This window comes from Ambystoma mexicanum, chromosome 8 (genome assembly GCF_040938575.1).
Source record: "Ambystoma mexicanum isolate Mex_15411 chromosome 8, UKY_AmexF1_1, whole genome shotgun sequence".
NCBI classification, from domain to species: Eukaryota; Metazoa; Chordata; class Amphibia; order Caudata; family Ambystomatidae; genus Ambystoma; species Ambystoma mexicanum.
In genome coordinates this window covers 775,856,975-775,882,201 of record NC_090929.1, presented here as the reverse complement: position 1 = coordinate 775,882,201, position 25,227 = coordinate 775,856,975, and the positions used below count along the sequence as shown (strand labels likewise).

The 25,227-nt window shown below is 47.2% G+C and overlaps 1 protein-coding gene across 1 annotated transcript in view; it reads left to right on the top strand.

The window, feature by feature from the left end:
• The window catches only part of MYPN (myopalladin), a 1,604,598-nt gene that overhangs the window by 749,984 nt on the left and 829,387 nt on the right, over nucleotides 1–25,227 (top strand). The window contains exon 8 of the mRNA XM_069610599.1: nucleotides 18,994–19,017. Coding sequence (XP_069466700.1) covers nucleotides 18,994–19,017 — 24 coding nt within the window. The remainder of the gene's footprint in view (nucleotides 1–18,993; nucleotides 19,018–25,227) is intronic.

The following is a 25,227-nucleotide window of genomic DNA, read 5'->3' as shown; positions in this document are numbered from 1 at the left end:
TTTGCTAAAATTCGTTTGCAATCTGCTAATCATTCATAGAGTATTGTTAAAGTGAGCCTGAACTAATATAAAGTAGCCATCACCTACCGTGAACCTCTAGAGGGAATTAAAAGCAATTTTAGCACCTTTTCACTTCCTTGCAAACCACATTAAAGTAATTCGCCTGTGTTTAAAACTCATCCCTGTTTTCTCTAAGCTTGCTGGGAGAACTGGAACTGTGTATTGCATTATAAAGTGTGATTTGTTGGGATTCTTGAAGACTGTGTGCTCTCCTTCCATTTCTTGTATTGCATAGGGGGGGAGTGAATTGTCAAAAGAAAAAGTGATCATATTACCTTTTGCTAAAATCATAACAAGTTATTTCTGTACTGCATTTTATTCCACCTTGCGTTTCCTTGAACCACATAAAGCATTCTTTCCCACCTTATTCTTCTGTTCCTATTCATAAGTTACTCTTGCTGACTACTGCTCATATTCACAAGTGTAATATCCATTATCAATTTATTTATAGAAGTGTGATATATATATTGTGTAAATTTTCAAATAAACCTTTTAATTTGCAAAACAAACCTACTTCTTGGGTCAGGGGGATTCTAAGAGGGGGGTGTTATACAAGGGTTGTCATCCAGAGTACTGAACTGGATATAAAAATACATCAATAAGGGTTTTCCTCAGCATCCCAGACTAGGCATTGACTTAGCTGCAGTGTTGATTGAATATCGCTTACATAGCACCATGGCTGCCTCCAAACTCGTAATGACCCAAATAGATAGTATGTATACTTCAGGATAGTTGGGTGACTTTCTCAGAGGACAAGCTATACTCGCCAATATTGTCTATCGGAGAGGTAGGTCAGAAGTGAAAGCTTCCAAATAATACCAAATAAAGTAATGGTACAATATAAGTATAGTTAATTTGAAGCCCTGTACAAATATAATTTTTCCCTAAAACGCACAGAATAACTTTAAAAAAAGAGCACCCACCAGTGCAAAGGAAAACACACAGGACCTCATGTTGCTCCTGAGTGTAATTTGATGGCAGGGATCTGGTGCGTTTATCATTTGCACTGCAGGGTGCAAATATAAAGGGCAAAAGGCGGTGTACAAGCATGTATTCCACCTTTTCCCCTTCACTTTTGCACTGCGCAATACAAAGTGAGTAAACGCTGCCTGGCATGCTGGCAATCCAGACAGCGTTTACTTTTCATTGTGAGCACTGGTTACCATGGTCGCATGGCAATCAGTGCTCTCAAATGAAATGAAACCCTCCCCTGACATGCAAGCAGGTCGGTGAGGGTTTCATTTCAACTGGGAACACTGAATGCACACATGGTAAGCAGTCTTCCCAATTGAAATTAAACCTGCATGTCGGGAGGGTTTCATTTCAATTGTACATGCTCAATGGATCCGTATGGGGTCAAGCCTTCTTTATGCGGGTGGATTAAAGTCCATTCTGGCAGAAATGCTGGAGCATTTGTATTGTGGAGAGGAAGAGAGGCGGCGGAAACGCAAGTTGCGTTCCGCTGCTCCTCTCTGCCATACATATGAATGAAAATGAGCCGTGGCATCAATGGAAAGCGCAAAAGTCTTGCACAAGGCTTTCATGCCTTCCATTGACGTTACAGCTCAATTCAACATGTGAATACAGCTGCATGTACAGGCTGGAGGAATGAGAGTTCAGCAGCAGGCCAGTTATCAAAAATAGGCAAATGGATAAAGAAAGTTAAAACACAAATAGTCTTTTAAATGTCTTTGGCCAAGGGGTCAATTGGTGTTCGAGTTTGCGGCTGGGTGCTCCTCCTTTTGTAGGTTGTAGGGTTTCTTCTGGCACCCTGGTCCTTGAGTTAGTAGGAGGGACAAGTTGATGTTGTAGAAAGGTCCCACACCAGGGGAAGGCAAATGCAGGCAACCCCCAGCAATGTTTGGAGGTATAGTCTGGAAAGAGCCAGTAGAAGAAAGGCTCTCAGCTAGACTCAATGTATTAGACAGGAGCTGAAGATTTACTCCAAGCTGGAAAGGAAAGTTTGGGAAAGGACAAGAACAGAGAAAGGCAGAGGAAAGAAAGGCAAGGGAGCAACAAGCAAAAGCAAAATAAAACAAGGGAACCCAGAATGTTGGGTGCTGACAGCAAGGGATGCACGTTGCGAGGAAACAAGGGGGAGAATAGAGATATTCGTACTAGTGATGCTTGCAATATCAGACCAGGCATGGAGCATTGTGACGGTATACAGTTCTTTTGCCGCAGGATTTTTCGTCGCGGGACTTTTCATCGCCGTTTTTTTTTTTTTGGGGGGGTTTAAAAAGTAAATAAATATTTGTGAGTTAAAGGGAATAATTAAAAAAAAGGGGGGCTTGGTGGGGTAACCACCTCAAAAAAAAAAAAATGAGTTTGAAAAGTCCCGCGACTAAAAATCCTGCAGCAAAATAATATAGAACCATTGTGACGTACCGCTAATGCAGACCCAGTAGGAGCCTCGGTCGGCAACGCATGACAACTAGAGCACAACTCACTATTGGGGAATGACAGGGATTGCTAGTACCATGCAATGCATAGCTCCTTCCACTCTCTGCATGTACAACACTGGAATACATCCAGTCCCACTGGGCACCTGGATAGTGGCAAGTTCCCTGAAACATTGTCACCCTCCTATATATGGGTAGGTGCTGCACTCATCAGAGCGGCACCAAGGTCGGTCGCTTGAGGTAAGGAATATATCTGGCCACAGAAGAAACCAAATGAGTGTGCTAGCCCTGTGCGGCTTTCACATTGCAAGCGTGCATAAAGAGACCTGCCTGCAAGGACACATGTGCCAACACAAGGTAGGGAATGAGCACCTAGCAAGTCTCTTCGACCCATCGTAATCCAAGGGGTTCAGGATGTCTAGGAATCCTCGGAATGACACCTAGCCTACAAGTTCTCTACCATGGCAGCATTGAGACAATCTTCAAGGTGTTTTTCATAGGTTCCGGATGCAGTTCAAATGCTTCAAACTGGCTTGAGCATTGTTGAGGCTTGATGGGAAGCTGAAGATGCCACCTGGTATCTTGAACTTTGGTTAATGGGGCTTGATAGCAGCATGGATGTCTTTGAAGTGGATAGATTTGGCTGGCATGGTCAGGCTTCATAATTTGCAAAGCAGGCCTTGAAGGCACAGGCCTTGTTACGTTGCATTGGGTCATTATTCTGTCTAATGGTTGTGGAAGATGGCTCACCGCATGAAAACTAGCTCTGATGACCAAAAGGAATTTCTACACTTAATATTTCTAGAATTCTGGATGCTGGAGTCTCCTGCAGAGAACCTCACCGAGCTGGAGATATTTTCTGCTTTCTCCCTTCTCCCTTCAGAGGCTGAAGGTACCTTAGGCGCTTCCAGGCACACTTTCTCCCTCTGAGTATCTAAGCATCTGGTCCTCAGGTGGGGGCAACTCAATGTTTTTCTAGGAAGTGTTCATTCCGCTCTTCAGGAATGATGAGGGAAGGGTCTCTATCTCTTTCTTCACTTCTCAGCTATCTTCACTTCTAAGTAACGAGGTTGTGAGCTATTAATAGTACTAACAGGTCACCAGCAGAATGAGGCTTGCCCATTTCTATTATATATTAATCCTAGTGGAGGATTGCTGACTTCCAAGCCTATCCATCACCAGTATCGGCTAACCCCAGTCTCAAGGGCGCTTTAATAAATGCCAGATCACTGGTCGCACAAGCAACTGAGATATCTGACATTATTCAGTCAGAACACCTTGACTTCCTAGCGATCACTGAATCCTGGCTATATGCTGCCGCAGGATCAGCCCTTTCATTGGCTATCCCTAATGGATACACCATCCTGAGATCAGATAGAGTTGAAACACGAGGAGGAGGTATTGCCCTCATAGCTAAAGCCAATCTTCCAATTAGAATAGTGCCGCCCCTTGACATGAAATCATGTGAGAATTTCACAGCCAAGCTTACTATAAACAGCTCCCAGACTCTCACGATCCACTTGACTGGGTTGCAGATAACAACTGCAATGCCTCAATTTCCTCCATATCCCCTCAGATCTGGATAGACCACCACCTTGTAACGTTTACCTTAGCCACTGAAAAACCTACCTCCTTGCCTGTATTGCTAGCTCCACCCATTCCTACTCGGAATAAAAAGAATATTACCTGTGACAACCTACTCCCTCTTATTCTTCCCACACTCAATGCGCTCCCTGAAAACTTGGGACCTGATGCATTGGTCAAGGAATATAATCAAATTATGCCCACCTCGCTAGACTCAATAGCGCCACTTAAATTAAGACAAAGTAAACCAAAATCCCATCTCAACTCATGGTACACACCTTACCTAAAAACATTACGAATAAAAAAAAGACAATGTGAGGTATCGTGGAGATTACAACCATCCGAGGAAAACAAGACAAATCTCAGTAACATAAATGCCATATACAAAAATGAAATACTCCTAGCTAAACGTAAAACTTATAACTCCAGAATATCTTGGGCCAAATCAAGTATGAAGGAACTTTTCATCATCATTAAAGAGCTAGAAGCTCCCATCCCAGTGGCAGACAACTGCATAAAGGATAAACTATGGTGCTCGAACATACAGCAGGCACTAGCCAATAAAGTTACAACCTTACAAACTAAAATTGCCAAGAAAAAAAAGCCTCATTAAGTAGCACCATGCACCCTAGAATCGCCCCAGCACCACATAATAAATCTGCGGATCAACCCCGTTTTAAGTTCTCCAAAGTCACTATAATTGAAACTGAAAAAATCATATTATCGCTTAACCTTCTAATTGTCAGGGTGATCAATGCCCTGCACAACTCATAAAGGATGCAGCCAGAGACCTGGCTCCCTTCATCACGAAACTCATTAATGCCTGATTCTCTTCAGGTACTATCCCATCTAACCTTAAGGAATCATGGGTGCTCCCTTTATTGAAAAAACAGACCTTAGACCCTTCGATACCTACCAACTACCGACCAATTACTACAGTGCCATCAGCGTAGCACCGGAAATTTGAGCAGAAAATGGCAATGCAGTGAGTGAGAGTTTCCAGGTATTGGTTGTAAAAAGCCAGGGTGAGAGGTTAGACCCCTGGGGAACCCCACAGGTGGAGAGGAAGATAGATGATAGGAAAGACCTCAGTTGGACCTGGGAGGGTCGATCAGAGAGGAAAGAGGTCAGCCAGGCCAGAGCCTGATCAGTGATACCCAGATTATCACAGAGACGGTTGAGCAGGATGGTGTGGTTGACCGTGTCGAAGGCAGAAGAGAGATCAAGAAGGATGAGGACAGAGGGAATGTTAGAATCAAGGTTGGAGAGCAGATCTTCACGGATATTGAGGAGAGCAGTTTCCGTGCTTCTGGCCGCTCTGAAGCCAGACTGGTGGTCATGGAGACAACCAACAGAATCTGAATGAAGGTTAAGATGATTACTGTAATGCGCTGTACATATGGGCTAACAAACAAACTATTAACAAAATCCAATTCCTGCAAAACAATGCTCTTAGAGCAGCACTGGAAATTGCCAGGAGAGAACATATCTCCGAGACGAGAAGAGCTAATAATTGCCTCTCAACACATGACAAAATCAAGCTAAAAGTCGCTTCTCTTACACATAAATGCCTGAACAATGCGGCACCTTGCTACCTGACAGAAAGACTCACCATGAAACCTGCGACAAGAATTACTAAACTATCCAACACGAAATGCCTGTTAGTTCCTATATTTAAGCTATCTAGAGTTGGGGGTAGCAGCTTCCAGGTCAAGGCAGCCCAATTGTGGAACTCTCTACCCACCCCACTGAGGGCAGATCAATCGTACCAAAATTTCCATCAGAGCATAATAAGTTGGCTCAAAGACGCTGACAACTAGGTCGGCTTATGACACCCAAGACTAACCAGCTTGCCTTCATGTAAATTATTCTAGCTATTTGTTATATTACTGACTATCTCCTGTATATATCCTCTGTACATCTCCTCTCTATAGACCATGTCATATCCATGCTTTCCATTTGTTTTCTTTTGCTTGTATACTATTTCTATCTTGTATATTTCACATGCACTGTATTTATCCTGATGTGTAACCAAGCTGTGAATTATCTTATGCTTTGTGCCCTGATACCCTTGAGTTTGGTGTGCAATACAAATAATAAAAACAAGCAAACAAGCCACCTGACAGGATCCACTAGTATATCATCTTAGTAGTGTGCCCCCTTTTTTGCAGCAATTCTCAGAGTACCTTGCTCCTAGTTGAATTTCTGTGGGGCAGAGGATTTACCAGTGACCTGTGTCTGGGCTCACATGCTGCTTTATCTCTGCCATTTCCTGTGCCACTAATTATAAAGGACTCTGACTGCAATGACTTTTCTTTCGCCCACTTCTATCCAGGCTCCAGTGTTGTTTTTTTGGGTTCAGACCAATATATTGAAGTCATACCTTCACGTGTGAATGAAGTGTGAAATTGGAGCACTTAGGCAAGAAAAAGCCTTACTAGACTGTGCCCAATCCAGTTTGTGTTGTTTCTGTGAGTAAGGGCTGCAGGGTGATTAATCCACGCACTAACTCAGCTCCAATCACAGGCAAGGACATTTTAGAACCAAATCATGCTGAGGTGCAGGGTTGGGCCTAGCTGTCACCTCAATAGTATATATTATCTCACTAATATATTTTGTGCTAATAAAGTAAGTGGGGTCACACTGAAATGGTATAATATTAACTTACTTTTCAAATACCAATAGGCTTTTAAGGAACAAACATGGAAGTTGGGATCCAGTATTTCAAGCAGCCATTTCTTTACTGCACGTAACTTTGTTTCTGATCAGTGGCCATGTCACTTAATAGCTGCTGGTTTGCCATTAGACTGTATGCAGAGGGCATTTCACATGAGCATCTACTATATGGATATCAGTAATCCTCTTATGACCCCTCATGGGCCGACGGGTCCAACTGGATATAAACCACTAGCACTTTTAAAACAAAGAGTAGTTTAATGAAAGTGAAAGTCAAAATTCTGGCTAGAGTGTTGGCCATTTTTATGAGGGGCAAGGCTGCACAAAAGGTCCAGAATAGGAACTAACATACAGGCTTCCTGATTACATAACCTTATACAACACCACAGCATGACCATCAACAACAGACTCAGAATTACCAAATAAGCATTATATGAAAGTTAGTATTAAAGACCTCGTCAACATGCACAGGCAATACACAAGCAATGGCTTTGCATACACACCGTCACACTCAACCCACTTACTCAAGCACAGTATTTGCATACAATACACCCATGACACACATACACAGAGACAACATGCAATATGCACAAACATTACATTACATAATAGATGCACAGACAATACACAGTACACATGAATAAGATACTTGGACAATGTATTGGCACAAACTCTGAATATACACTGGAGAACTATTGCTCATATGCTCAGAATCTGCATTTGCATATGCAATATGATTAGACTCTGCATAAGAACAATGCACATATACAACACAGCTAGACTGTAACTCTGCACAGCCAGTACACTCCAATTGTGCATTCATACACACACACAATCCACAAAAGGCACGTGTAAGACATTGTGAATTTACAGAAGCATGAGCAATATGCTAGTCATAAATGATAGGTAGCACTAACAAGTAAGGCCTATTGGATTTCCCTGTAGATACAAATAGACAAAAAAATAGGGCTCCTGGCTAGGCCCTGATCTACCCAGGTAGGTTTGTGACTATATAATAATAAACTGATCAGGGGGGCTGAAAAGGCATACATTCATCGCATTGCCCCTTCATGAAGAAAAACATTGCTCTTGAATGCTGTGTGGGCAAAGCAACAGCGTCCAGTTACCTTGACTACCTATTTTTGTCTCCAGTCTGTATTATCAACACTGTCAATTGTGTACTGTTGTGTACTCTGCATGCATGTTATTAGTCTATCAAAAATCCTAGATTCTGCAAGGGATGATACATGTCCACTTGTATTCAACTCCAGTCAACGTAACTGGACTGAACATGTCTTTTATGCGGACATGTTGTTATTATTGTGTGTCCTGGTTTGAACAACCGATTTGAAGATTATATTTTATGCATTAAAAGCTTTGGGGCATAACGCTGTTGCTTTGTCCACACAGCATTCAAGAGCAATGTTTTTCTTCATGTAGGGACAATGCGATGAATGTATGTAATTTCAGACACCCTGATCACTTTATTATTATATAGTCCTGTGGATACAAAGCAAAATCGAGTAGTGACTCATAAATGGAGCTTGAGGTCAGGATCAAAACAAAACTTGCCTATTTCAGGTAGGTCACTTCTTGCCTTAATTCTTTTTCTGACTCTTGCTCCAGGACTATAAAGTAGAAAGTAGTTTAGGGTCTTGGCTAATGTTGCTTTTCTATTTAGGACTGTCGTCCTGAACCTGTCCCTCACACTGGCTCTAGGCTTGTATCAACCTAAATAGTGCAAACAGTTACACTCTCTGGAATGTTATAGTGCACATGTGCACTTACGTCTTTAACGGTGACTTTCGTGGCTAGTACAGAACGTCACTGCTATGGGCTGCCCCCAACCCAGCATCACTAGGTCGCCTGACAGGCCTGACTGGGCTCTTCGAGAACAGCGGAACAGTTGAACCCTATGGTACTTTTACATTCTACTACACAAAAGGCTTTAGTTTCCCCCTTTTTAATCTCAGGGTTGTGCTTTAGTGTGCCACCACTGGTCTCTTTTTACTACACTGAACTGGCTCTTAGACCATCACCATCTCCTCTAACTCTGAAGCACCTGTCTGGCTCAATTCTCCCACCACACTTTATCCCTTTCTTCTTCTTCCCTGTCTCTCTTCCTTCCTCTTCCACATATTCAGTGCTCCAATTCCACCTCTCCCCCTTTTTTGGGTCCATCCTTCATCCTGTTCCTTTCCTGTATTTCACCCCTCCTTTCTCTCAGTGTTAACTTTCTTCTTTCCCTGTTCTTCCTCTTTCTCCTTTCTTACTCAATTTTACCACTTTTTCCTTTCTCTCTTCTCTTCTATCCTTCTCAAGATGCTGTCCTCCTCCTTTTTTCTCTTTCTCCCTTGATGTTCCTCCTCTTCCATGCTACTTTCGCTACATCATAGCCTCTTCTCTCGACAGTCTTTCTCTTCTCTTGTCTCTCTCTGTGTTCACCAACAATTTCCTAACTCCCACACTCCTGTCCTGCACAGGTTCCATTCTACATCCCTCCAAGCGAGAGCTCAAAATGGCGGTCCACGTACTTTGAGTCAAGCGGCCTCATTCCCAAAGGCTGCCTGGCTCCAACATGGGACCGCTGCTGTGAGCTGATGCTGACCTTCACTGGGAATTTGTTTCTTGTTGGATTGTCCAGAGCTTTCTGCATCCACCATGGAGATGCTTTTCGGCATGCTCTACGAATGATGTTAGGACACCTATTATTTTGCGCGGGCAGCTATCATTAATATGTTTTGCTTTTTGTTTGCCACTATCAGTGGTTTGGAGTCCTGCGAGCAGATCATTTCTATGCGCTCTCAATACACAATGCATCTGATATTCGGGAACCACGTTGGCGAAGACTGTTTCCGACAGTATATGGGATGTGACACATGAGGGTGAAGATAGAATGGAACCCCCTGCACCACCTCTGAGCCCATCATTTCGTTGAAGGCAGTGGTCTCCGACATCCAGTGTCTCCAAGTACCCATCCTCCCATCCTGAAGTGCGTCTGTCTCATAACGCTGTTCACATAATGACTACATGCCACTAGAGCCTTAATAACCTTCCATTATGTTAGTCATCATCTTTCCCTTTCCCCTTGAGGAATTTCGCCTCTTGATTTTTTGACAAGCAACGCGCAATCAGTGGTGACGGGTTTTCTCTTTGGGTTTAAATTATTGTATTCTTAATCAGTGCTTGTCTAAAAAACATGTACTCACTAGGTGGCAGTATCGTACCGTTATTGGGTCGTTTTATATCTTTTGCATTGTTTTTTTTAGCCCGATTACAATCAAATAATGCTTAAGAATGTTATTTGATCTCTGAATTGCGGCCAATATACTAGTGCGTATTGGGCCTTTTTTGCCCGAAAGGCCCGATTTTCTTTATAGTTTGCATAAACAAATGTATTTTTAATGCTGATTTTTATTCTTTGTGGTCTGGAAACTTTGTTATTTAATGAAACATTTTTGAAGTGATATTCTACTTTCTATGACAGACTGGGTTATCTCAAAACGATGGACTAATATTTAAGTAACGCTTCTATGTCCATATTTTTTTTAAACTGTCTCTTGATCAAGCCCTTTGCGTCAGATGGAACGAGTGGCGTTGCAATGGGACACCAATTATTGTCATGATGCTTTCTAGCATTCTGTACAAGATTGGAAGGTGTCACCGGACCGTCCTTTTCCTGCCTAAATGTCAGAGTGCTCTTGATGCAGCCCACATTATGGTCACCTACAGGGACAACTAAATTCGCCACTCCCCACCGTTGTGGATCTCTGGATCTCTGGACTGCAGAAAATGCATAATGATGTCTGGTTCCGTTTTAAGATAAGATGCTAGTACGGTGCCTGCCTACGCCAGGTTATGTTAATGTTTCCGAATTGCTCGACCAAGTCAAGATCCATGTTCGCCAGGTAACATTGGAGCCAATTAACCCAGCAATCACTGTCGATCCACAGGGGGTGAGCTCCAAACAGAATCTGTAGACAAACATCCCTCAGATGCATTCAACATCTACACTTATCATACATAAACACAATAGTGGAAATTATCTTGGAATATCCTCCACGGGATATTATTAGTGTCCTCTCGGGAGGATAGCTCAGGGGCAACGTGCTCTCCTTGGAAGCAAGACGACGCCGAGCAACACAGGTTGGATGCTCTGGTCCACGCTTAAAAACCTCTGGGTATTTAAGCGCGTTATATATAACCAATTATAATTATTGTTATTGTTGTATTTTTAGAGAAGCAAAAGAGCGCTTTACATTTGTATCCAACAATATAGATACACAATGGAGAGCTTTTCAGAGGTAACAACAGAAAATATATACAGCAGGGGGCATAGTATATCGAGGAGTACAGCTGTATAGGGTGGCAGGGATGAAAGGGGCAGACGCATATAGCAAGTCATGTGGCGCGGGGGCTGAGGAGTAGAGACTCTTTGAAGAGGTCCGTCTTGTGTTCTTTTCTGAGTTGAGGAGCGTGGGGGGCTAGTCTAAGGCTGACTAGGAGGAGGTTCCATAGTCTTGAGGTATATATAGAGAAGGCTTATTTTCTGGTCCTTGGCCCTCATTACGACCCAGGCGGTAAGTATCGAATATTACCACCATGGCGTAATTTACGTTTACGCCCTGGCCCCATGTCGTAAAGTGCGGCACATTCCGACCCATTGCGCACGAGCATAACGCCATGGCGGTAATGTAAAGTACGCGATGCCGTAAATGACCCCAAAACGGCCCCTACCGGCATCGTACGCCGCGCAATGTGCACTTCCGCCACCCATCATAGCGGCCACTGCAATTAGCGGTCAACGTAATTAGCGGTGACCGTAATTAGCGGTGACCGTAAATAAGCGGAACCGGAAGTAGCGTCATCGCGGCGGAACGGGAAAGAGCACGGCGGCCATCTTTAAAAACACAATCCATTGCCATCCTCCCCAACCACTCCACATCCGACCCTGAGACCTGTCATAACCCATTACCCACCCATTTACCAACTTGAAAATGCCCAAAGCTGTAAAAAAAGCCTGCGATCGGCAGTGCCAGGACCGCTTCTCTCGTGAGGAACTCACCATGCTTGCGGAGACCCTCCAGGACAATGCTACAGTGGTCTTCTCCACGCAAATGACCAGGCCGGCAATTGCCAAGAAGAAGGCCATATGGGCCCTTGTGGCAGAGCGTGTCAGTGCGGTGGGAACCGTACCCCGCAACGCACAGCAGTGTAGAAAGCGGTGGGACGACCTGAGGCTCCGAGTCAGGAGCATCCTCTCGGCGAATAGGAACCTGGCCACGGCAACCGGGGGAGGATCTGAATCACCCATCAAATTGCAAGCATGGGAGGAAATCTGTGCCTCCACTATTGGAATGGAGAGCATAGAAGGAGTAGGAGGGATGGAGAGAGGAGCCCCGACATCAGGAGATGCAGGTAGGTGGCTCAAATCAAGCCATGCAAAATTCACCAAAGTCCAATCATGTGAAGTACAATGTTGCCCCATAGTGCAAATGCAACACAGCAGCAGGAGACTGCCCACAGACACATCCGATCTCCACCCTGTACACATGCAGCATGCGCACCCTAACTGCCGGCACCCACATACCTCCATGCTACTTCCACACAAAAGGCAGACAACCTGTATGCCCCTGCCTCAAATGTGCTGCATGTACTAACTGATAAAATGCCATTCGTCACAATGCAGGCCCAATGTCCGCTGACCCATCAATAACACTATCCCTCCTTTGCTCCACCACAGGCTCAGATTCAGACCCTCAGGATGAGGACACCAGTTCCTCCACAGTCACCAAGAGGGCCAGGACAACTGTGCCAAGACCGCAAGCCTCCACCTCTGCCGTCCCGATGAAAACACCACAGCAGCCACAATCCCTGCCAGTGAAAGAGGACAGGGCACTGACAGCCACCACAACTGTCACCACAGAATCAGCAGCAGCAGCGCACATCACACAAATCGTGCCCACCGAAGGGACAGGCTCTGCTGCAAGCAGCACTCTTGGCGAAATCGCTGCCATTGCAGCCTCCTCCGATAGTGAAGCTGGGATCATTGAGGAGATTGAGGATGCAAGCCCCACTGCCCACCTACATTCCCCCTACATATCCCTAAGCAGCCTGCATGCAGATGCCACACAGGGGCAGTTAGAGGATGAGGATTGGCCAGCCACCCCATCCCCGCTGCCGGAGGTGAGCAGCCCAATGGGTATGCCAATGCCATCAGTCATGAGCCAGAGCAATGAACAGACCCTGGATGAGATCGTCACCCGGCAGCAGCAACTATCCTCGCTCCTCAATGAGCACGTTGCAGAGTGTGGGGGGCAAAGGATGCAATAGAGAGATGTGCAGACAGAGTCACGGCTGCCATTGAGTCCTCCACGAAGGACATCTGCACAGAACTCGCCGCTGTGCGGCACGTAATCTCAGAACTGGTGCAGACCATTCGGGACATGCGTCCAAATGTGCATGCAGGAACCTCCTCGTCAACCAGCTCGGCACAGAGCAGCCCCATCCGACGATCAGGGAGGAACCTGCGTAGCACGGACAGGGGTGCCCCGGGGGCCAGGGGAGGGGACTGTCATTAGTGGCTGGACAGTGGAGAATTACTGCATCACACACTGCTGCACAGACTCACTCACACCTTCGTAGGGATTCCAGGGGGGAGGGGGGAGTGGGTGTGTTGGGGTGTTCAGGGGGGAGGGGGGAGGGGGGAATGGGTGTGTTGGGGTGTTCAGGGGGGAGGAGGGAGTGGGTGTGTTGGGGTGTTCAGGGGGGAGTGGGTGTGTTGGGGTGTTCAGGGGGGAGGTGGGAGGGGGGAGTGGGTGTGTCATACCTTTTCACAATCATAATACACTTTTTCGTTTAGCACAAATCAAATGTGTGGACATTGCTCATTGTGTATGTGTGCTTTATTGTTGTACAGTCCACAGTGTGCATGTCCCAGACACACACAGTGCCCCAAGTGCCGTCTCCATGTTACACGCACATGCCGTGTGTGCTAGAAGCATTGGTCAATGAGATTCTGATGCATTTCACGCCCCTCCTGTGCATCGCTGCCTCCTTGAGGTGCTGCCCCATCCCCACCCTCATCATCCTCATTGTCAGGTGGTTGCAGTTCTGCGTCAGGGGGCAGGGGCCCATTTCGTCTGACGCACATATTGTGTAGCATGACACATGCCATGACGATCTTCGCAACCTTCTCTTGGCGGTACAGGAGTGCCCCACCAGACCTGCTGAGGCAGCGGAAACGTGCCTTCAGTAGGCCGAATGCCTGCTCAATCACCACACGGGTACGTGCATGGGCACGGTTGAAGTCCTCCTCATGCTGGTTCTGTGGGTTCCGGACTGGTGTAAGGAGCCACCTCTTCAGGGGATAGCCTGCATCACCTGTAAGTGGGCAACAATGTATGTGTCAGGGATGAGATTGATTTCTGTACATGATGTGCCACCATGCCTTGCATTCAACTGTTACTTTGCACCACTTTTAGTTGCGCTAATGGATTCACACTATGCAACCGGTATATGTTCATGGCTCTCATGTACAGTTTTGCATGCCAAGACACAATGCAGGGGGGACGAGTGGCTTGTGAGTGCCCATCCACTGTGTCCGTTCAGGCCATTTCTTTAGGTGACCTGGCACGTGTCCTGTGAGGTCAACGCTCACATGATTGCAACATTGCTGTCTGCCTCATTATGACCCCAGTGACCAATACTGATGTCAATAGGGACAGTTTGTGGGCCTTGCTGTCTGTGTTGTGGTGTATTGATGTTCCTGTCCGTCATGTGCCTCCTTTGTGCGCAGTTATGGGGGACAGGCCTTTCAGTTGATGGTGTTTGGTGACGTGCATGTAGGTGCTTTTCGTTGGAGTCAATGTGGTCACATTTTGTACAATGCACTTGCAGATGGTTGTGTCATGGTTAGGAGACACCTTCATTCCCATGTTAGGGCTGCTTAGGTCAGGCATCATGTATACAGTTGTCATATGACGTAAGTTCTGCCTCAGGGTATGATCCGGCTACTGCTAGTCGCAGCCAGGTGAAGTATGCATCACCCCCCACCCCCTTTCTGCCAGGTGAAGTATGCATCATCCCCCCCCCTTTCTGCCAGGTGAAGTATGCATCATCTCCCCCCCCCCTTTCTGCCAGGTGAAGTATGCATCATTCACCCCCCCTTTCTGCCAGGTGAAGTATGCATCATTCCCCCCCCTTTCATGACATTAGACTCACCGAGTAGCCAGGATCTTGGGCCTGCATGTCGCTCCATGTAGCGTGGTATTGTGGAGTTCCTCAGGACCATTGAATCATGGGTTGATCCGGGGAATAGGGCACAACAATGTGTGAAGATCCTGTTGGAGTCACAGACCATTTGCACGTTGATTGAGTGAAATAGTTTACGGTTGCAGTACGCTACCTCCATGGCATGTGGGACCACCAATTCCACATGGGTGCAGTCGATGGCACCAATGCAACCAGGTATGCCAGCTAGTGCATGGAAACCCACTTTGGTGTTAGCAATCTTCTGGGCAGACCGTGGCAATGAGATGTGGTCGTCTGTGTGCTTGAGGAGGGCATCAAGCACTTGGATCAGTGTACGTGAGAATAATGGTTGTGATATGCCATGCAAGTCCCTCGCTGTATGCTGGTAGGTGCCTGTGGCCAGGAAGTGGAGCACGGACACTACCTTCAGTAGGGGGGGGGGATGGCGGTGGGTGTTTCAATCATGCTGACGATGTCGTTGTGTATCAAGTCCACAATGGTGGTGATGGTGTCCCGGTCCAGTCGGTACAGGGTGTGGATCTGCTCAGCGGTGAGGGTGAATGGACTGGCTCTGATGCGTGGGATTGGGGGCTGCCTGCGTGGTGCCACTGGCTGTGCTGGTGGGGCTTGCTGGCCCTGCCTTGCCCTCCTTCTCCTCCTGCGTCTCCTCTGTGCAGCCTGTTGTTGTTGTTGTTGTTGTAGTTGAAGTTGTAGCACTTGCATTGCTATCAGGTCCTCCAGCCCCAACATTGCTAGTCCTATTGGTATCATTGTGGAGTGTGACTGGGTCTGGGAAGGGGTTGGGTGTGCTCTTTTTCTACTTCCTGAGTCTGTATTGCCTCCACCTGTGCTGATTCTGTGCACCTGTGGCAGCTGGATTCACTGCACAAGGCCCTTTACAGTTGGTTCGCGATGGCGTAATTAGCACCATGGCGGTAAGGTACTTAACGGGCTGGGTGATGGTGTTAGGTGCATGTCCGCTTGGGTCGGCATTCGCGTACCTTTGCGCCATGCCGGTAATTACGGTGTGGGAGGGCGTGTGCGCGCGTCCTTGGTGCAGTTAGCGGCAGCATTAACTACGATGCCGCTAATGGCATCGTAGTTAATGGTCACGGGTCATGATCGGACCTAGCGGAAAATGATGGCGGTACGCCATCGTTTTTCACTTAGCGCCAGGGTCGTAATGAGGGCCCTTTACTTTTTGCAGCTGTGTATTTCAAGTTTGCATGTGTCCTGGCTTCTGGTGGTGCGCTATCCACCGGAGATGCTTCTCCATGAGGTAGCTGGGTGACTTGAGGGGGACTGCCTTATATATGATGCAGCAAGACTTGAAGGTAATTTGTGTGTGCAGTGCAGTGGGAGCCAGTGAAGGTTGATGAGGGCTCCGGTGATGTGGTTTATCTGCATGGATCCTTGATGAAGCATGCAGCCGTGTGGAGGACACTTCTCAGGGCCACCAGGGAGGTCGATGGGAGGCCTTTGAGGAGGGCATTGCCCCCATCAAAGTGGGATAGGACCACTGCTTGCACAGTGGATCTAAAGCTGTCCTGAGGACAGACAGGCTTGAATTTGGTATTACCCAAATTGACCTTTTACAATTGACCTTTTGCACAATTGACCTAATTATAGTGGTCCTAATTTACCTTCTGCACAATTGACCTTTATATTATTTTAGTTATTTTATATATGTATTGGGTTGGTTTTGGATTATAAATAATATAAGGGGATATGGTGTGGGGTTGCAGGGGGTATTGGATTGGGTGGGTGGTTGCGGGGGGTTTCCTTCTAAATTAGGTAAATTCTCCCAAAGTCAGTTCTCCTGAGGTCAGTTGTGAAAAGGTCAATTAGTATACAACCTTGAATTTCCGCAAGAGGGAGAGCTGATACCAAGCTGTCTGAGTTTTCTTAGCTATGTGTGTCTTGAAGGCAAGGTGTTTGTCGATGTGGAACCTGAGGGACTTGGCACCGGAAGTGAGCTCGGGTGTGAGGCCAACCCAGTTCATGGTTGATAGCCAGGTCTGTATCTCTGAGTGTTTGGTGTTGTTGGTGAGGAGTAGGAATTTGGCCTTGGAGCGGTTGAGCTTCAAGTATGCACTGGACATCCGAGACTGGATAAGCGAGAGGCAGATTTGTGTCCTTGATGGAATCGATCTTGAGATATAGGTGTGTCATCAGAGTATTGGTGGGTGTGGAAGTTGTGTGTGGCTAGGAGGGCTCCCAGCGGCTCCATTGTATAGACTGAAAATCACAGGGGAAAGTATGGAACCGTGCGGGACACTACATGTGACGGGTAGCACTGGCAATCTAGAGGAGTCCATGCGAACAAACTGCTGGCATTTGGCGAGGTAGGACTTGAACCAGCGTAGGACAAGGTCGCTGATCCCCATGCACCTATGTAGTGTGCCTGTGAGCGCCTGGTAATCTACTGTGTCGAAAAGTGGCTGACAGGTTGCGTAGAACCAGGAGGCAAGGGTGGCCATCAAGGTTGTTGAGGGCATTGGCAACCACCTGTATGGTTGCCGTCTCTGCACTGCTTCTGGGTCTGAACACGGATTTGTAGGTTTGGAGGAGATTGTTGGTGATGATGTGTCACTGCAGATGTGTGGCTACCGATTTCTCAATGATCTTACCTAGGAAAGGAAGATGGGTTATGGGGAGATAGTTACATAGGTTGTCAGATCCAGAGTGCGTTTCTTTAGTAGAGGGAGGATTTGTCGTGTCTTTATGTTTCAATGGGAAGGTGCCTTGAGTTAGGGTGCTGTTGATGATATCCAGGTAGGGAAGCAGAGCTTCTGCTGGGAGGGTTTTGAGGATGGATGCTGGGAGAATGTCGTCTGTATACGATGGGGCTTTGACAGCGGCCAGGGTTTCAACCAGGTCCTCTGTAGAAAGTGTCTTGAATTTTGACCATGGTGTGGGGATTTCACAAAGAGGGACATGAGGTGGGTCTGTGGATGCAGAGCTTTTGTCTGTGTGCTGGTGAATCTTGCTGCTTTTGTTTCGATGAAGAAGGTTTTCATGGCAGTGGATTTTTCGATGGCCTGCGGCATGGCAGTGTCGGGTAGCGGGTTTGACGCAGTGCTTGACCACTTAAAAAATGTCTCTGCTTTTGTTGTTGGCTTCTGCTATGGTGTTCTGATAGTACGAGGCCTTGACTGTGTTAATTGTTGTTGGGTTGCTCAGAGGTCCTGGAGGAGCGCCAGGCAAGATGCGGACCTGGAGCAGTGCCAGGTTTTCTCTTGTTTCCTGATATGACTCTTTTGTTGAGATTGAGTTTTTGCATGCAGGGTGCGGTTCCGTTTTGCAGGTGCGCTGTTTCAGAGGCGCATGCCGGTCAATGGAGGCTGAGAGGGTGGTGTTGATTGCTTCCAGCAGAGACTCGCAGTTCGGTTGGGGTGTTCAGTCCATGTGAGATAGAGGTTGGCGAGGTCTTCCGTGAGGGCTTCCACCAGGACGTGCTTGAAGGACCTGAAGGCTTGTCTCATGGGTTTCGACTCGGAGCGCTCGACTGGGAGGACAGCTCAGGGGCAACGTGCTTGCCTTGTAAGCAAGACGTCACCTAGCACCACAGGTTTGATCCCCGGGTCCGCGCTTAAAAAGCTCTGGGTATTGCGCGCGTTATAAATAACCTATCATGGTGGCAGAAAATATTTCTGTTTTACATTAATTTTTCACTGCCTTGAATTAGCCTCCCCACCCAGCAGTTATTTGCATATTTTTAAAAAACGTGCACTGTTGCAGGGGCTTGACCACCCTAACAAAGGAAATACATCAAAGCTTAATGTCACTTCTTAAACTCTGGATCACACACATTAATTCCTGGTGACTCACAGGTCAAGTTATCACCCGAATATTCAGGTAATTATTTCTCTGCCCTTCAATAACCTAAACGTATTACCAAATTAATATATGCTTGAGTGCTGTGGGGGAAATAGCAGTGTCCAGTGTGAATAAATGATGTCATGATGTAAAAGATTTTCATTCGTGAAACTGATTGTGCTTTCTTTTCCTTCTTTAGAACCAAGATCTATGACTGCGGCAGGTAAGCACATTGGGAATTAAAACATTTATTTTTGTTTTTTAATTTATAGTTATGATCAAGAAACAATGAAAGATTATGTGGCCACTGGAGCGATCACAGCTGCAGCAGTTGTCTGCCATGTAAATCATGATTTGCATGAAAAGGTATAATGTACATTCAGCATCCAAAAATCGCTCTAGATGCTCTCATTATGCTGCCAATTTAATACAGCAAGACAAAGAGGGGGGTCAAGGAAACAGGAGGAAAAAGAATGAGAGGTCAGTATAGGGTGGGAGGGTGCAAAGGAAAGGATGAGAGTGAACAGGCCACCTGTAGAGTGAAGAAAAGAGAGCAAAGGAAGAATTAGGAGTGCAGAGATACGTGAAGAGGGGCGATGAGGAACCAGCACAACGAGACATATGTTGGTTGCTTATTCTTGCCTCTCTCAGCAGAGCTTCAGGGGATATTGAGAATTCGCAACTCAGATTAAACTAGAAACGGCCCAGCATTGGCCAGAGCTAAGAAGTGATTATACCCTGTCTCACAACCACAGTACCGATCATCTTGGACCATGCTAAAACGCTGAGCTTTATTGACGACTACCAGGGATAGCAAATAGGTCATGCAAAAAAGAAAATACTGTGATTTACGATTGAATGACAATAATTTGCTAGACTCTTTTAAGTTAATTGGTTGATATCATTTTAACTTTGGGCTATGCAAGTTTTTACCTTGCCTAATGTATTACACACATTCCTACTCAAATATTATGTGTATAGATTGGACTTTCAAAGGCTTTAGACGCTAAGTATGTTGTATCAACATCAAATCTTGAATGTTTCATTGATTGATTACCACTTGCTTCTGTTGTCAGCTCACCATGTGGGTCCTGAGCCTGGGTAATAAAAGCAGATTTGTTTCAGCCTCTCTGCACCCTTTTTTCGAATGTACAAGGGACGTTAACCTTCCCTTGTGGTTGTGCCTCAATCGTTTGCGTACCTGTACCTGTCCCATTACTGATTAACTGTCCCGATTCTGATCACATTTTACCATTACAGTATATGCCCCCTTTGCTCGTTGGTGTAATTATTTCTTCAATATTTCTTTTTCTTCCATGAATGCTCCCTTTTTCGTCTTTAGATTCCAGATTTTGTAGACGCATCTAGCACCCATGTTTCCAGGTGCTCTCATTTCAGTCAGATATAAGACTGAGGCACAGAGGGAGGCATGATTTGTCCACAATTACCCATTTGGGGAATGCCATTTCCCAGATTCGACGTGCGGTCTATATGTAAAACATACATAATGCAGTATTTCTAACATGGTAACCGAAATCTGTAACGCAGGCTACAGCTAGTGTATGAAACATCTATAGATCAATGGACACAGAAGTATGTGTTATCTGTGTCATTCCTGTGTTAAGCAAAAAAGCAGGGGAGGTGTGCGCTGCTGTTTAACCAGGAGAATAATGTTGAACAAGCAAGGCCTTAAAAGCTAAAGGTTAAATCTTTAATGTAACATAGAGAGAAGGGGGCAGTGCTTAGTCCACAAATATACCAGCCACCACTGGTGGCTGTTGGTGAGTTCTTTTTTTGGATTGTGTATATATTTGGTGGCGGCAATACCGGGATACCGCTAACAGGATGACATCACAAGTAAGGCGAGCACGCACCTACCAGCATCCCGAAGGCAGTAAATAGGGCCTGGACAATGGTGCTACTACAGGCATCGCGGATCACCCGTAAATAGCAACCTGCTGTGTACCCAACTGCCACAGGTGCACACGATCACCATAGGTGGAGGCAATGGAGCCTGACCCAGCACAAAAGGAGTACACCCACACACCACACCCCTTCCTACACCAAAATAATCCCACTTGCTGTTGCAATTCTGGGGCTGGAGGACGTGCCTGTACTGCTACACCAGCAACTAAAACTACAACTACAACAACAACAACAGGCAGCACAGAGGAGACGCAGGAGGAGAAGGAAGGTGAGGCAGGCCCAGCAAGTCCCACCAGTGTAGCAAGTGGTACCACGTAGACAGCCACCAATCCCTCGCATCAGAGCCAGTCCATTCAACCTAACCCCTGTGCAGATCCACACCCTGTACCGGTTGGACAGAGACACCATCACCACCATAGTGGACATGAAACACGACGACATTGTCAGCCTGATAGAAATTCACACTGCCATCCCCCCTCTACTGAAGGTAGTGTCTGTGCTCCACTTCCTGGCCACAGGCACCTACCAGCACACAGTGGGCCAGCTGCCTGGCATATCACAACCTCTCTTTCACACATGCTGACCCAAGTGCTGGATGCCCTCCTGAAGCACGCAAGCATCCACATATCCCTACCACGGACTGGGCAGGAGCTTGCTGACACTAAAGTTGGCTTCCATGCACTGGCAGGCATGCCCAATTGCGTCGGTGCCCTCGACTGCACCCATGTAGAATTGGGGGTCCCTCATGCCACTGAGGTGGTGTACCGCAATCGTAAGCAATACCACTCTATCAATGTGTACATGGTATGTGACTCCAGCAAGATCATTACACATTGTTGTGCCCGATATCCCGGATCCACACATGATGCCATGGTGCTGCGTAACTCCTCGGTACCCCGCTACATGCTGGACAACTTTCCTGGCTGCTTGGTAAGTTGCCTGACAGGCCCATGGCAGTGCAGTGGGGGGGGTTAAATTAGGGGGGAGGCAAACTCCACCTGGGTGAGATTGGGGGGATGCATACTCCACCTCGGTGAGATTGGGGGGATGCATACTCCACCTGGGTGAGATTGGGGGGATGCATACTCCACCTGGGTGAGAATGGTTGGTGAGTGGACAATGCACATACAGCGTAACACTGTTGCCTTGAACATCCCAACCTGAACATGACACATCAATGCCATACATGAGACCAATGCTGCACAGCAATGACAATATGCCAGACCTACAAGCAGGCCACCATGGGAATGTCAAGCGATGGATGACAAAACATGATTACACCTGTGGCAATGCCGCTAGTGGGAATACATACAGAGTACTATACATCACTAATATGGGTGGAAAAACATTGTTCTGCATCCACAGTACATGTGCATCAGCATGCAAGTGAACACCCTGCATCATCTGGACAACACAATCCACACCAGCAGACCATAGTACAGCACACATAGCGTAAAATGAACCTGTGTGCATATATCCAGGGACATGTGCATGTCAACACCAAATAGCTGCAGCCATGGCAGTGATTTCTAAAGGTGTCAGATCAGATATTTACTCACACATACCTCATTGTGCTCCCATGCAGGTTATGGTGGCTATCCCTTGAAGCCATGGCTACTTACCCCTGTACGGAACCCCCAGAACAGGCACGAAGAGGAGTACAATCGAGTTCATACCCGTACCCGTGTTGTGATTGAGCAGACCTTTGGCCTGTTGAAGGCACGGTTCCGCTGCCTCAGCAGGTCTGGTGGAGCACTCCTTTACGGGCCTGAGAAGGTGGGAAAGATCACCATGGTCTGTGCCATGCTGCACATCATGTACATCCGACGAAACGTACCTTTGCAACCTGAAATTGAAGTGCATGCACCGGATGAAGATGATGATGGTGATTTAGGAGATGCAGCACCCCTTCCAGTTCGCGATTCACAAGATGGCCGTGCTGTGCGCCAATCACTGATTGACGATTTCTTCTGAACCACAGGGATGCTGATGGTTCTGTGTTAGTACTACAGTGGGCACCTGGATCGTGTGCATATGGACATAGGGTGTGTGGGGAGTTGGGCACTGTGCGCTGTAATGAATTGATTAAACACACACGAAATGAACAATGTCCAGTCATGATATGATTTTGAACACAACGGGTGTATTGGATATTTAACATTATTGTGCTTGAACCCTCCACCTCACACACATCCTCCCCCTGCCCCGACCCCCCAAAACCCCCAACACCCCATACCCCCCAACTCCCCATACCCCCATACTTCCCCCCAACACAACCTCCCACCTCCCCCCAACACCCCTAACACCACCTCCCCCCTCACCCATTGTCATCCCACACATGATGTGCCAATCATGGTTTTCCCCGGGTGGCAGTTAGCACATGCAGGGTGGACCTGCTAGTTGCGGCCTCTTTTTGGGTCTGGGGCAGCATGTCGTGTGGCGTGTGCTGCACCTGGTCATGCGCACAGGGCTTGCGGGAGTCGAGCTGGCAGGTGTGTTGGATGGGATAGAGGTGGATGCCTGTGCGACCATCGGTGAAGGTTGTTGCTGCTGCAAATGTGCTACAATCCTGCCAAGGACCTGTGTTACTGCAGCTAAACTGTTGCGGATGACCATGGTGTTGGTGTTCATGGCTATGATGTTAGCCGCATTTGCTTTGCGTATCTCACGGCAGGTCATTTCCCCCTCCGCCACATACTGCCGGACCAGCTCAATCATGCTATCCTGGTGGGCCTCAACCCTCGTCATGCGGGCCTCCATGTTAGTGGTGCCATCACCCACTGCCTCTGCAACAGTTGACGACTCCTTTGTGGCTATGTTGTTGGATGGTCTATCACATGTTGTTTCCTTCTCTGCTGGCCTGCCCTCTACTGCTGGTGCTGGCCTGTGTTGCAGTCTGGGCGTCGGTGTTGCATTGGAAGTTGAAGGTCCTGTGCCTTCTTGACTGGCTCTGGATCCGTTTGAGGATGTCGTGGCCTTTGAGGCAGGCTCCTAGCTCTCACTTTCTGCATCTGTGCCTGTAGGGGAACAAGAGATGCAGGGCGTCACTGATGGTGGTACGTGCAAGATGCCTGATTTGGTGCTGTTCAGTAGTTCACGTTTCATGCATTGCATTCTTGTAGGTGTGACGCACAGGGAGGGTACTTGCAATGGGGGGGGCCATATTGGCATACGTCGTGGACTCTCCTTTCTGGACTGATGTGTACTATGTGCCATACCGTTGTATTGCGGTTTGCGTGATGTGTGACATGTGATTTCTTCCTGTGTGTTGGGTGTCTGTTGGTCATGGGATTGGCACGCAGCATGCATATCATTGAGCCAGGGTTTGGGCCACCATCTGGACATGGTCTGTATATGTGTGTATGATGGGCCATGCATTGACTTGGTTCACTTTCACATCTGTTGTGCAATGTCATTCTTTGATTTTCTGGGGTTTGTGGGGACACTCACCTCCATCTGCCGATGACGGCACACCCGTCTCCATTTCTCCGAAGCCCTCGATCGATTCCATATTGATCGTGGTGCAACATGTCTCCTCCCATCTTGACAGTTTGGTAGGAGAGTGGTCCCCGCCGCCTGTTGCCATGGCCTCCCTGCGGTTGGCTGAGAGTATGTTGCGAACCCTGGGACGTATATCGTCCCACCTTTTTTTGCAATCCTTCACCGTGCAGGTGGTGGTGCCAACCGCAGTCACCTTCCTTGCCACATCCTCCCATATTTCTTTTTTGCGCAGGTCGGCTGCACGCTTAAGGTCATTGGCAAAGACCTCATCGGCATGGGCTACCAGCGTGCCCGCTAGCATATTCAGCTCCTCGTCCGAGAAGCGCTTCTTGCGCATGCGGTGGGTGGACTTCCGAGTAGACTTGGACATTATAGCTTGATTGTGCCTGCTCTCCACACTGTACCAGTGCTGTGTTCAGAGGATTGCAATGGATTGTGTTTTTTAAGATGGCCACCGGCGCATTTCCCGTTCCGGCGTGATGACGTTACTTCCGGTATTACGAACCCGGTATTTACATGATGGTATTGCTGGGTCCGTTATTAAGGGGTTGCTCTTGGGCGGAGGCGGTGTCAGCGGGTTCCGTGATGGCGCTATCAGGGATTTGGTGGGTCTTTAGCGGCATGGCGGTGCAGCCATTACCGGCATGGGCATTCGCGCCTGCTCGCGCTCTCGTAATCAGCCGCTATTTGCAGTGTCGAGGTAACATGGACGTGCTACTAACACCATGCTGGTAATGACTGTGTTTTTACCGCGATTCTCGTAATGAGGCCAATAATGTTGCAAGCCTGGATACACGATGAAGATGGGAACAGCATGATTCAGGGCCACCATGAGAAAGGGTGACGTACCGTGAATCAATGAAGTCCATAAAAGTCAAATCCAGCATTGGCCACAAAATGGTGATGGTGAAACCAGAATATATCAGGACAAACTCCTGCAGAAATAAGCTGGAGGGGTAAGGGGGAGAAGGGTAGAAGAATCAAGCAAAACAGGCTACACCTGTGT